The 12,521-nt window shown below is 45.6% G+C and overlaps 1 protein-coding gene across 1 annotated transcript in view; it reads left to right on the forward strand.

The window, feature by feature from the left end:
- The window catches only part of MAP3K13 (mitogen-activated protein kinase kinase kinase 13), a 160,532-nt gene extending 148,739 nt beyond the window's left edge, over positions 1 to 11,793 (forward strand). Inside the window, exons 12-15 of the mRNA XM_041002670.1 lie at positions 5,421 to 6,183; positions 8,943 to 9,010; positions 10,287 to 10,584; positions 11,312 to 11,793. Of these exons, the coding sequence (XP_040858604.1) occupies positions 5,421 to 6,183; positions 8,943 to 9,010; positions 10,287 to 10,584; positions 11,312 to 11,413 (1,231 nt within the window). The 3' untranslated portion in view covers positions 11,414 to 11,793. The remainder of the gene's footprint in view (positions 1 to 5,420; positions 6,184 to 8,942; positions 9,011 to 10,286; positions 10,585 to 11,311) is intronic.
- Positions 11,794 to 12,521: the final 728 nt, after the last annotated feature.

Below are 12,521 nucleotides of genomic sequence, written 5' to 3' on the forward strand. Positions count from 1 at the left end.
TATGGGCGCCAGTTTGTGTTCTGGCTGCTGCACTTTCTATCCAGCTCCCTGCTTGTAGCCTGGGAAAGCAGTAGAGGATGGCCCAAAGCCTTGGGACCCTGTACCCGCATGGGAGACCTAGAGGAAACTCCTTGCTTTGGATCACTCAGCCCTGGCCATTGTGGCCACCTGGGAAGTGAACCAGTGGATGGAAGATCTGTCTCTCCTTCTCCCTGAAAATCTGACTTTCCAATAAAAATAAATAAATCTTCAAAAAAGCAGACTTTGATAATTACATGAATGTACTACATATTTCCCATTATTGTACTCCTGCCTGGGATTTCTGTGAAGTTTCAACAAGGTGACATGTGAAATGATCTGTCAAATCATAGATGCTTGAAAAATGGATTTTCAAATAGTGTTTGAAAGATTTCTGTTTCTCCATTTGATAACATATTTACCTTGTTTAGCGTAAAATAATCTTTCATTTATTTTTTTTATTACCAAACTGTAGGTTTTCATTTCTCCCCAATAGCAAAGAATAAGTTCTATCATAGCTAGGTTAATGAAAAAGAAATGAATATCCTTCATCCTGGAGTGTAGAATCAGTTAGACTTAAGCTAAATACAGTAAGAATAAGGATAATGAGAAAACACTTATAGGGGCTTATTCTGTGCTGCAGCAAGTTAAGCCACTGCCCAGCAATATCAGCATCCCATGTGGGCATGGGTTCCTGTCCCAGTTGCTCCACTTCCAATCTAGCTCCCTGTCAGGACAGCTGAAAGAGCAGGAGAAGATAGTAAGTCCTTGGGACCCAACACACATTGAGGAGACCCAGATGCAGTTCTAGCCTGCTGGCTTTGACCTGGCCCAGCCCTGGCTATTGTAGCTATTTTGGAAGTGAGCCAGCAGATGGAAGATCTCTCCCTCTTTTTCTCTCTTCCTTTCTCTCACTTTGTAACTCTACCTTTCAAAAACAAACAAACAAATCTTTTCCAAGAAAATAAATTTTCTTTAAAAAAAATAAGGCATTTATAGTAAGGCTTTCAGAGTGATAACCATAGCATGGCTAATTGAACCTAGACTTCTAAGTAACTACATGGATTAATTTCACCTTTACTTTACTTGCTGTCCCTGACCATCTTTTTTTTTTTTATTAATTGCATTGCATTATGTGACACAGTTTCATAGGCTCTGGGATTCCCCCAACCCCTCCCCTGATGGTGGATTCCTCCACCTTGTTGCAGTATTACAGATCATATTCAATTGAAATTCTTCTATTGCAAACATATACCAAGCAAAGAGTCCATCATCTAATAATTGTCCAGATACATTCAACGGTTACTTGGGAGACCATCTCTGGTCTGAAGGTAGAGCTGGCAGAATATCATCCCGATCAATTAAAAGCCCCAACATAACATCAACAACAATATACAACATTATGGAATTAATTATCATGGTATTGAGTAACCAGTATGTTAAAAAATGCAAGTTCTTGACCACATCCTGTGACTACTTCATTGACATTTCTTTTTTAGTTTATGCACAATCGGCTGCTATACACCTTGAAACAGTTGTAGGGTACTATTCAGCTGTCTCATGTCTATTTTCATTTTTATATTTAACAGTTTATAGTATTGATGCATGTTTTTTACTGAACTTGGTGAATTTTAGGATAGTCCAAACAGGAACTCCAATTCCCAGTGGTGTCCCTGACCATCTTATGGTCAGGCCTGACAAGTTGTTTGTGGATCGCACCTGATATAGCTCTGAGGAGACTCCCAGCATATAATTTTCTTTTATTGTACTAATGATGGACAGAATCACCTACTGGCTCCTCCCTGCATTCTACCTACAGTGCAAACCAAGACAGAGCAGGCATTGTGGTGCAATACCGCTTGGGCTGTCTGCATCTCTTATAGGTGTACATGGGATTGAATCCTACCTCCATTTCCAATCCAGCTGCTAATGTACCTCCTAGGACCCAGCAGATGATGGCTCAAGGACCTGGGTCCCTGTCACCCATGTGAAAGATTTTGATTGAGTTTATTTATAAGTCAGAGTTTCAGAGAGAGAGACAAACAGAGGCGTCTTCCATGCACTTGTTCAATTTTCAAGTAGTTGCACTGAACAGGAATGAGCCAGGCTGAAGCCTGGAGCCAGAAGCTCCATTTGGGTCTCCCACATGGATGGCAAGAACCCATGTACTTGAGCCATCTTCTGTTGCTTTTTCCAGGCCATTGACAGGAAGCTGGATCAGTAGTTGAGGGACCAGAACTTGAACTGGTGTCCTTAGGAGATGTTGGTGTTGCAAATGGCAGCTTTGCATGCTATGCCACAATGCCAACCCCTGTATTCAGTTCTTATCTCCTGCTTTCTCCTTGTTCAGTCCTGCCTGTTGTGGGAACTTGGGGATTAAATCCATAGAGGAAAGATTGTCTCTCTTTTTCTCTCTGCTTTTCAAATAAATAAACCTTTAAAGATAGAAAGAGAACTACAGTGCAGCCATTCCTCCAAATCTGTGGGTTCTGCACTAACAGATTCTACCAACTGCAGTTAGAGAGTACCAGGGGAGAAAAACTGGATTCATACTAGACTTGTACAGACTTTTTCCCTTGTCATCATTCCCGAAGCACTAAGGCAGCCACTATTTGCAGAGCATTTCCATCACCCCAGAGCTTGTTAGAGTCACAGACTTACAGAAACAGTCACTGTAATGAGCTCTTCATTCACAAGTTACTGGTGTGCACCTTCAGGTCTGTCCTCTGCCCAGTACACGTGGCCGGCAGTTTGGAGAGCTTTCCTGAGCCAGCCACGCCACTGAAGAACCTTGAAGCCACGGCCACTCTGGCTGACCTTTGGGCTCCTCCGCACGTTTGGTGGAGGCGGGGCTGTAGCTGCATCATTCAAGCGAGGCCTGGGACACCAAGCAAGGCCTGGGAGATGTCATAGAGGCCACCACAGGTGCAGAAGCTCAAAGAAAGGGAGCCCTGTAAGGCACAGCACTGTGCACACACAGACCCTCCGACCTTCAACCAATTCTGTACCTATTTTATTTGCTGGGGGGTTGTTTTTGTTTTCATAATAATTCATCTGGGAGAAAGATTGTATTGTTGAAAAACAGAAGCATGGATCCTGCAGTGCTTTAATGTCTGGCTTAGTTGTATCTGTCTGGTGCGGAAGAAAGGTGAGGCTATTCACTAGCAGGAAGGAAGTGGCAGTATTTCCTGATGTTCCTGGGGTTTCTGCCATGAATCAATCAGAAACCATTTCCTCTTTGCCCATAATCAATGTGGAGAAGTTTACTTGAAGGCTCCATGATCTTCATGACTGACGCGCTGGGAAGGGGGCTGTGAGAACCACCCCCCTGCACACTGGCATGCCAGTATGACTCCTCATTTGCCCTTCTCTCACTGCCCTGGCTCATCCTCCTACTTTTTCTCTTGCAAAACGCTTATCTTGGGGCCCGGCGCGGTGGCGCAAGTGGTTAAAGGTCCTTGCCTTGCACGCCCGGGATCCCATATGGGCGCCGGTTCTAATCCCGGCAGCCCCGCTTCCCTTCCAGCTCCCTGCCTGTGGCCTGGGAAAGCAGTCGAGGACAGCCCAAGGCTTTGGGAACCTGCACCCGCATGGGAGACCTGGAAGAGGCTCCTGGCTTCGGATCGGCATAGTATCGGCCTGTTGCGCTCACTTGGGGAGTGAATCATCGGATGGAAGATCTTCCTCTCTGTCTCTCCTCTCTGTATATCTGCCTTTCCAATGAAAAAATAATAAAAATAAATCTTTAAAAAAAAAAAAAACGCTTATCTTTTTCCCTTCTTTGAAGATGTATTGAACAAGATTCCTTGCTAGGGTCCTTCACATACAATAATGAGTTCCCCAAGGAGAGCAAGTCTAAGCCATAATCCCTGAGCTTAGCCTCTTAGGAAATTAGCTCAAGGTTTCTTTCTCTGCTACCAGACCTCTTTAATTTGTGATGTTATGGAGATCTTTCCAGGTCCATCATCTAACAGATTTCCTTTTTTCTTTTTAATATATATTTTTTTAATTTGAAAGGCAGAGTTTTAGGGAGAGACAGAAAGAGAGCTCTTCTATTCGCTGGTTCACTCCCCAAATGGCAGCAATGGCCAGAACTGGCCTGGAGCTACTTCCAGGTCTCCCATCTGGGTACAAGGGCACAGGGACCTGGGCCACCCTCTGCTGTTTTTCCAGGCCATTAGCAGGGAGCTGAATAAGAAACAAAGTAGTCAGGGCTTGAACCAGCTCCCATATGGGATACTGGCACCACAGGTAGGGACTTAATGTGCTAAGCCACAGCATCAGCCCAACAAATTTCTTGTGTTGGCCAAATACTCATGTACTTACAATGACACCAAGCTAAAAGCTAGATTGTGAAGAAGAGATCAAAATGCCTATAGAAGGGTCAATGTTGTGGCATAGCATGCTAAGCCACTGCCTTCAATGCCAGTATCCCACATGGACACTGGCTTGAGTCCCTGCTACTCTACTTCCAATCCAGCTCCATGCTAGTGGCCTAGGAAAAGAGCAGAGGATGGCCCAAGTGTTAGAACTCCTGACATCCATATGGTAAACCCAGATGAAGCTCTTGGTTCCTGGCTTTGGCCTGGCCCAGCCTTTGCCATTGTGGCCATCTGAAAAGTGGACTAACGGAAGATGGAGGATTCTCTCAACCTCTTTCTTTCTGTAACTCTGCATTTTAAATAAATAAATTCTTTCTAAGAGAAAGAGAGGGAAGTGTTGTGGACAACAGGTAAACCTGCAGGTAAAGTCTGCAGTGTTGACACTATATAGCTATATAGGTTTGAGCCCAACTGCTCCATTTCTGATCCAGCTCCTGATAATGTGCCTAGGAAAGCAGCAGAGGAATGGCCCAAGTACTCGGGCTCCTGCATTCACGTTGGAGATCGGAAGAAGCTTCAGACTTGGGTGGCAGGGCCCAAGCACAGGGCCACCTTCTACTGTTCTTCCAAGTGGGAGTCCCAGTGGGAGTTTATGTCTCCTACCTTTGGCCTGACCCACTCTGTACTGTTTTGGGCATTAAGGGAATGAACCAGAGGATGGAAGATCTCTCTGTTTCTCCTTTTTTTCTCTATGACTCTTTCAAATAAATAAGTAGAGCTTTAAAATAAATAAATAAATAAATAAATAAATAAATAGAAAGAAACATATAGGGTAGAATTAAAATCTAAGCTTGGAAGACACAGAATAAACACCAGAAGAAATAAAGGCAGTCCCTCTAAGTGGATATTGAGGTTGTTTTCACCATTTTGCTGCTTTAAATAAAAGCATAGCATAACATCATCAAACATACATCCTTGTGCATATCTGTCATCTTCTTTGTTTGAATCTGTGCACTTGTGACTTGGAAGACATTTCCCCCAACTTCAATGTGTTTGAACCTAAACCTACTCTTTCTCCAGGCCAGATCTGCTGCGATCTGAAGGTATCCCCAGTGCTGAAGTAGCTCCTACTGCATCGCCCTTATCTGGGAGTCCCAAAATGTCCACCTCAAGCAGCAAGAGCCGATATCGGAGCAAACCACGGCACCGCCGGGGAAACAGCCGAGGCAGCCACAGTGACTTCGCAGGCATCCTGAAAAACCAGCCAGCCCAGGAAAACTGCCCCCATCCCACCTCCCTGCCGCAAGATGGGTCCCAGCAGCACTCTGTCCATCCCCACCCCCCTCTGCAGCAGCAATACCAGCAACCCCTTCCTGCTTTGTCTCAGAGTTCCCACCCCAGGCTCAATATGCACGGACAGGACATTGCAGCCTGTGCCAACAACCTGAGGTATTTCGGCCCAGCAGCAGCCCTGCGCAGCCCACTCAGCAACCATGCTCAAAGGCAGCTGCCTGGCTCCAGCCCTGACCTCATCTCCACCGCCGTGGCAGCAGATTGTCGGAGAAGTTCTGAGCCTAGCTGTTGGCAGGCTGACCCTTATGACCCTTGCCTCCAGTGCCGGCCTGAACAGTGTGCGTCTTTAGACACACATGCTGCTGATCCCATGGGGAGGAGTCCCAACCTTCCCAAGTCACCAGCACACAATCCCCTCTCGGAAAATGTCCAGGATCCTGAGAAAATGGAAGAAAAGGAATTTGATGGCTGTGGGTCAGCCTCATCTCTTGGCACCCTTCATCACATGACCCCCCCAGTGCTACCTCGAAAAACAAGACCACTACAAAAGGTAAGGTGTCACGCCAAGGCCTGTCAGTATCATGCCTTCAGAGAATGCCAGCGCCTATCATGCTGTGCATGTTCTAAAAGGAACATAAAGAGGGTATTTTTTTATAAAAAAGGGCAAGATAACAAAAATATCAATACTTTCTACTTTCAATACTTGCTTTCCATACTGCTAGGAATGGGCCAAGGAATCACTTTTGGGAGCAGCTCAACCAGGGGAGTGATTCAAATGTGTATGACTTTACAGCTAGCTAGCTGTACTTTGGGATATGAGACCAACAGCTTGGAGACCTTGACTCTGGAACCCACTCCTAAACGATGTTACAGGAAGGACTCCATTGTAAAATAAGTGTGAGAAGCAGGATTCTCTGTCCCTTCTTGGAGACTCCTCGTGCGTATTAACAAATCTTGGACCTTGGGAAACTCCATAGTCAGCTTGTTTAATCCAGCATTTCCCTTGCCTATTTGACTTCTTTTTTTTATTTATTTATTTTTATTACAAAGTCAGATATACAGAGAGCAGGGAGGAGGACAGAGAGGAAGATCTTCTGTCCGATGATTCACTCCCCAAGTGAGTGCAACAGCCGGTACTGCGCCAATCCAGATCCAGGAACCAGGAACCTCTTCCGGGTTTCCCACATGGGTGCAAGGTCCCAAATCTTTGGGCCATCCTCGAACTGCTTTCCCAGGCCACAAACAGCGTACTGGATGGGAAGTGGAGCTACCCGGATTAGAACCAGTGCCCATATGGGATCCCAGGGCGTTCAAGGCGAGGACCTTAGCCACTAGGCCACACTGCCGGGCCCGCCTATTTGACTTCTGAATATAACATCTGTTAGTCAGTTTGGGAAACATGGCCTTTATGAATAACCATCATGACCCACTAAGTTCTTAGTTATGGAAACCTGCTTCCTCCTTATATGCTGGCTGCCTGGCACATAGCAGCTGGGAAGCAGCCCATAATTGTGATTAAGAGCATGAATATGGAAATTAGATAGTGCTTAGTTCAAAGCCAATTTCTCCCATGTACTATTCTATGAGTCTTGGTTTTCTCGTCCTTGAAACGGGCCTATAAGTAGACTCTGTCTGCCTCATTGGTTGCCATCAGGAGTAAATGAGCAAATACATACAATACATTGAGAACAGGGTGTGGCCCATAGCAGCCTCCCAAAAACATGTGCTCATTTTCTTACAAGTTAGAAAATATGATTGTGGATAAAAAGTGCTTAGAACCTACTCAATTCTAAGTCTTGATTCATCTAATCAGCTTATCTTCAACTTAGTTAGAGGCTTGAATGTCAATGAGCATCTTTTGTTAAACTAGACATTTGGTAGAAAAGAAGCTGAGCATTATGTCCTGAGGACCACATTTCTTCCCCTATAGACACTGCTGCTCTAGACTGAGAAATCCAGAGGGTAGATTGTGTTTTTAGTGAGACAGCTGTTTTGAACATTTTCTGCCTCCCCTAGTCTGATGGCCAGTAACATGTGCTTTTTGTTACAACCTTATTAAGCATAATGTGCATACCATCCAACCCTTCTATTTCAAGTGTATAATTCAGTGCTTTTATCCCTAGAATTGTGCAGCCAGCACCACACTCAAGTTTAAAACATTTTCATCACCCCAAGAATAAACCCCACACCCTTTATCAGTTACCCTTTCCTAAGACCACCTCGAGCAACATGTATGCATCTTTTAAATATCCTGAAGCCATCTGTGGGTCTGCAGGCCCCCACCTTGATTATTGGGTCTCTTCAGGACCATACTCCCACAGAGCAGTTAAATTTTTCTCTATTGAGAGACATTCCACATTCCAAGGGGGTATTCTGAGATTAAACATTAATGTTAGCAGACAAGGTAACTCATTCTGTTATGTTTCCCATTTAAAAAAAAAAAGATAGTGTATCAGAATACAAATGAGTGAAAGTCATGATGTTTTAGAACTGAGTTTTAAAAAGGTCTAGTTCCTTGGACACATCCACCTGCTACATAAGAGACTGGGCACACCAAGGTACCACACTGCTGTGGTGAAAGGACACTTGGCTTTCACATTAGGCTGCTGCCATGCCCTTGTTATTAGATGAAATTTTTGTAAAATAGATAATCTTCCTGGCTGGGACCCTTAGCCTTCTAGACCAACCATGGATCAACCTTGAGACCTCACATGTCTCAGCCAGAGCTTCCTTAGTCCTGCCAACGTGCTGTCATGGTCTAATACAGTAAAGAACACTTTTGTTTAAATTGGCAAATAATAATTTTAGATAGATATAGATATAGATGATGAATAAGTATTTTGGAATACATTCTTATCTTCATGGTAGCATGAGGAATATGATACAAACAAGATATGGTCCAGCCATATCTTAGTATCATTCTAACATTAGTGACAAAGTAGATAATGGGAGGGATAGTAATGACTACTTTGAAGAACTGAAAGATTCCTTCCCGATGGAATGTCTAAGATAGAGCCTGGGACTCCAGTAATGGTGAGACTTCCTCACAACCCTGAGATCTCCTCTCTAGCTTCCTACTCTGGAGCCTGTCTTGGAACACCGGCATCCCGGTGGGCTCAAATGATGAAGTCTTATATGATGGAGCTGGTAGGCACAGGAAACATTGCTGAATGAATAAATAAGGTTGTGTGTGATTGAGGACGACACACGTCAACCCTTCTGATGGCGATTAAATCTCTTAAAGGTGCTGGCCGTTGGGGGACGAGAGAGTGAGAGATGCTTAAACACTTTTCTCCTTGTTCTCCTCAGAGTGGGGATGACTCCTCAGAAGAGGAAGGGGAAGTAGACAGTGAAGTTGAATTTCCACGAAGACAGAGGTAAAACCAACAAACACTTGATCTGTTTTCCACTGAATGATGAAATACCCAGAGTTGGCTACACCTTCTGTTCAGGTCCCAGGTCACCCTGCCAGGCTCTGCATTCATGCTTATCCCCTGGCCACATGCTGGCATCTGGTTAGGCACAGCAGATCTTTGGTATTTATTTCATGCGAATTTCAAGCTGAGGAGCATGAACGCAGCTTCAAGGTTACAACTGAAGAGGTAAGCGGCAGTCATGCAGGTTGAGTTAATTTGAGCTATTTTAGCGTGTCATGCTGTGTTAGTCTGTTCAGGCTCCTATTTTTTTTTTAAAGTGGGTGACTAAAACAGCAGATGTTTACTGTTCACAGTTACGAATGCTGGTGAAGTCCAAGGGCAAGGTTCCTGCTGAGGGCTGCTACTCCTGCCTTATAGACAGTCACCCTCTCACAGGGCCCTCACAGGGTTGGTAGTCAAGGGGTTCTTTATATAAGATCCCAGTCTAATCAGATGAGGACTCCACTCTGATAACTTATTTAACCTTAGCTATCTCCTAAAGATCCTATTTCCAGATGGTTATATTAGGAGTTAGGGCCTCAATATATGAAAAGCAGGTGGAAGGGGCACACACTGTTCAGTCCTTAGCAGACAGCTGCCTTTTCTCCGTGGCTTCATCTGGCCTTTCTTCCCTGCATGCAAATGAAGAGCACAGAGGCAGAAGTCTTCTTTAAAACTATTTATTTTTAAAGTTATATAGAGAGAGACAGAGCTTCCATCTGCAGGTTCACTCCCCAAATGGCCCCAATAGCTGGTTCTGGGCCAAGCTAAAGCCAGCATGTTGCCTGCATGTACTTGGTCCAACAACTGCTGCTTTCCCAGGTGCATTAGAAAGGAAGATGGATCTGAAGCATAGTAGCTGGGACTTCAGCCAGAGCTCAGGTATTGTTAGAATCTTGGGCAGTGACTTAACTTACTACAACGTAATGCTGGCCCCAGAACTCTTTCTATCAAGCCATCCATCCTATTGGATCAGAACCTCACTCTTGGGCCTTCATTACTTACCTGTGAAATGCCTTGTCTTCAATCAGACACAGACACACTGGACATCAACGCTTCCACACGGAAATGGCCTACAGTTCAGGCCAGAGCCTCTTTCGCTTGCTTTACGTGTGGGTTCTACCTGTCTGGGCTTCAGTTGGGACAGAAAACATCTAGACTATGTCCCTGCAGTCTGTAAGCCACAGGAAAGTGGCATCCCCTGTGATTAAGCCCCAGTGCTTCTTTGCACTTGCAGACCACACCGCTGCATCAGCAGCTGCCAGTCTTATTCGACCTTCAGCTCGGAGAACTTCTCAGTATCTGACGGCGAGGAGGGGAACACCAGCGACCACTCCAACAGTGCCGAGGAGTTGGCACAAAGGCTGGAGAACCGCCTGGCCGAACAGCTAGATGACCTGCTGTCCCAGACGCCCGAGATCCCCATCGACATCTCCTCACACTCAGACGGCCTCTCAGACAAAGAGTGCGCTGTGCGCCGCGTCAAGACACAGATGTCTCTGGGCAAACTGTGTGCCGAAGAGCGTGGCTATGAGGTGGGGGACCCTGCCTGACCCTGCCCTGCCCTCACTTTTCTGAGTCAGAAAAATGTGCCAGTCCCCAGGGTCCCCTCATTTTCACTGAGTAAGAAGCAGATGGCGATGGATGAAGATCATCAGCCAGGCCCTGGGTAGGGAGGGCAGCCTTGTCCATTGTCCATGTGTAAACGCACACACACACACACATATCCAGGAAAACTGTAATTTTGAGATTTCTTGTAAACCTTACCTAACCCCAGCCCCATCCGCCAGCCTATGTGTCCCACTTCCCCCTGCGAGGGACGTGACCATGACATTTCCTATTCAAAACAATGGCCTTGGGACAGGCAGGGTAGCGCTGCTGTCCTAGGTTTGAATCACCCACCTGGCCCTGCTTCTCACCTACTGAGTGGCCAGCCTCTCACCTGTCTAAGTCACTCTCTCTGGCCTGTAAAAGGAGGGCGACCCTAGCAGCCATCACCTGTTAATACACACCAAGTACTCACAGCCAGTGCACAGAGCACTGGAAACACTGGCAAAGTTGGGGATGGGCCTGTAGTTGATGCTCAGTGTGGTGTTGCCATAGTCCTGCACACTTCACACACACACACACACACACACACACACACACACACACACACACACACACAGCCTAGGACCTGGTCTCCTCAAGCTCTTGCCCACTCACGCCTTGGTGCAATCTGTGCCTAGAGAGTGACTAGCTTGTTTTGTCTTGGCTCTGCAGAACCCGATGCAGTTTGAAGATTCAGAGTGCGACTCTTCGGATGGGGAGTGCTCCGACGCCACAGTGAGGACCAACAAACACTACAGCTCCGCCACTTGGTAATGAAGGAATCCCAACCCAAGGAATTCGAGTCACAAGGAGCTGGACACTTGTGGCATTCCACACCGTCCCCCCTGCTCCTGCCCATCCCACACCCCTCCCATGCTCTCCCCCACTGCCCCTCTGGAAAGGGAGCTACCCTGTCTCCTCCACCCCTTGAAACGAGCTGCAATAACAGGAACATGAGACTTCGCAAATCTCTGAAGAAAACTACCCAAATGAAATTTAAGTCTCACTGAACATTTCAATCAAGAATGGCAGGGATCTATTTTATTGAATAATCTAGCTACTGTAACATTGATATTTATTTTTGTTTGACATTTTAACACTTTATACTGTAAAGAGTGAACTATATATAAGAGAGACCCAGTAATTTCTTGAAAGAGCAAGAGAAATAGGAAACAGTGGAAAGAAGTGGAATTTAGGAACAACATCATTTGGAACTTGTGGGGCTGGGAGGTACCACTGCTGCTTGAACAGGGGACCAGTTCTCAGCCGTGACTTGAGGAAGAGCCAGAACCACAGCAAGACACGTTGAGCCTTTTAGAGTGTGATGAGCAGCCAAAAGAGAGGCAATTCCAGCTAACTTGAGAATACTCAGTCCAGACAGCTTATCCAGGTGGATGATGGAAAAAACCTAGAGAAGGTTGGTGAACAGATATGCCCCCAAGGTCTTTGAGGGTGTGTGCTTCCTTCTGGCGGAAACAGACTGTGCATATGTGGAAGCTGATTGCATTTTCAACTTTTGAAAGCAGTACTTGGTAGTAAGGCTTACAGGTAATCCTTGGCAAATATTCCCCTTGTTAGCGCTGTCATTGTCACCATCTTGACCAATGTGTTATCTTGACCAAATGTGTTGATCTTGTAGATTGAAGTGCCACTTTCTTATAGCTTACTTCCTTTTCACCTGTTTACCCACTTTCCTCAGTAGAAAGGACCTAAGGTTTCTGAGGAACAGAAAAAGGATTAGGAGAAGAGAAGATTTGCAACAGTGTTAGAAAAGCAACAGTAGAATTTGTAGAAGTGCATTCTCAGGAGGGCTTGGTGCTGTCTGCTGGAGTTACTCTCATTCGAGCAGAACAGTCTCTAAAGGCAGCTAGGATGTCTCTGC

This window comes from Ochotona curzoniae, unplaced genomic scaffold, assembly GCF_017591425.1.
Source record: "Ochotona curzoniae isolate NIBS_2020 unplaced genomic scaffold, NIBS_Ocur_1.0 scaffold_2587, whole genome shotgun sequence".
Taxonomy (NCBI): Eukaryota; Metazoa; Chordata; class Mammalia; order Lagomorpha; family Ochotonidae; genus Ochotona; species Ochotona curzoniae.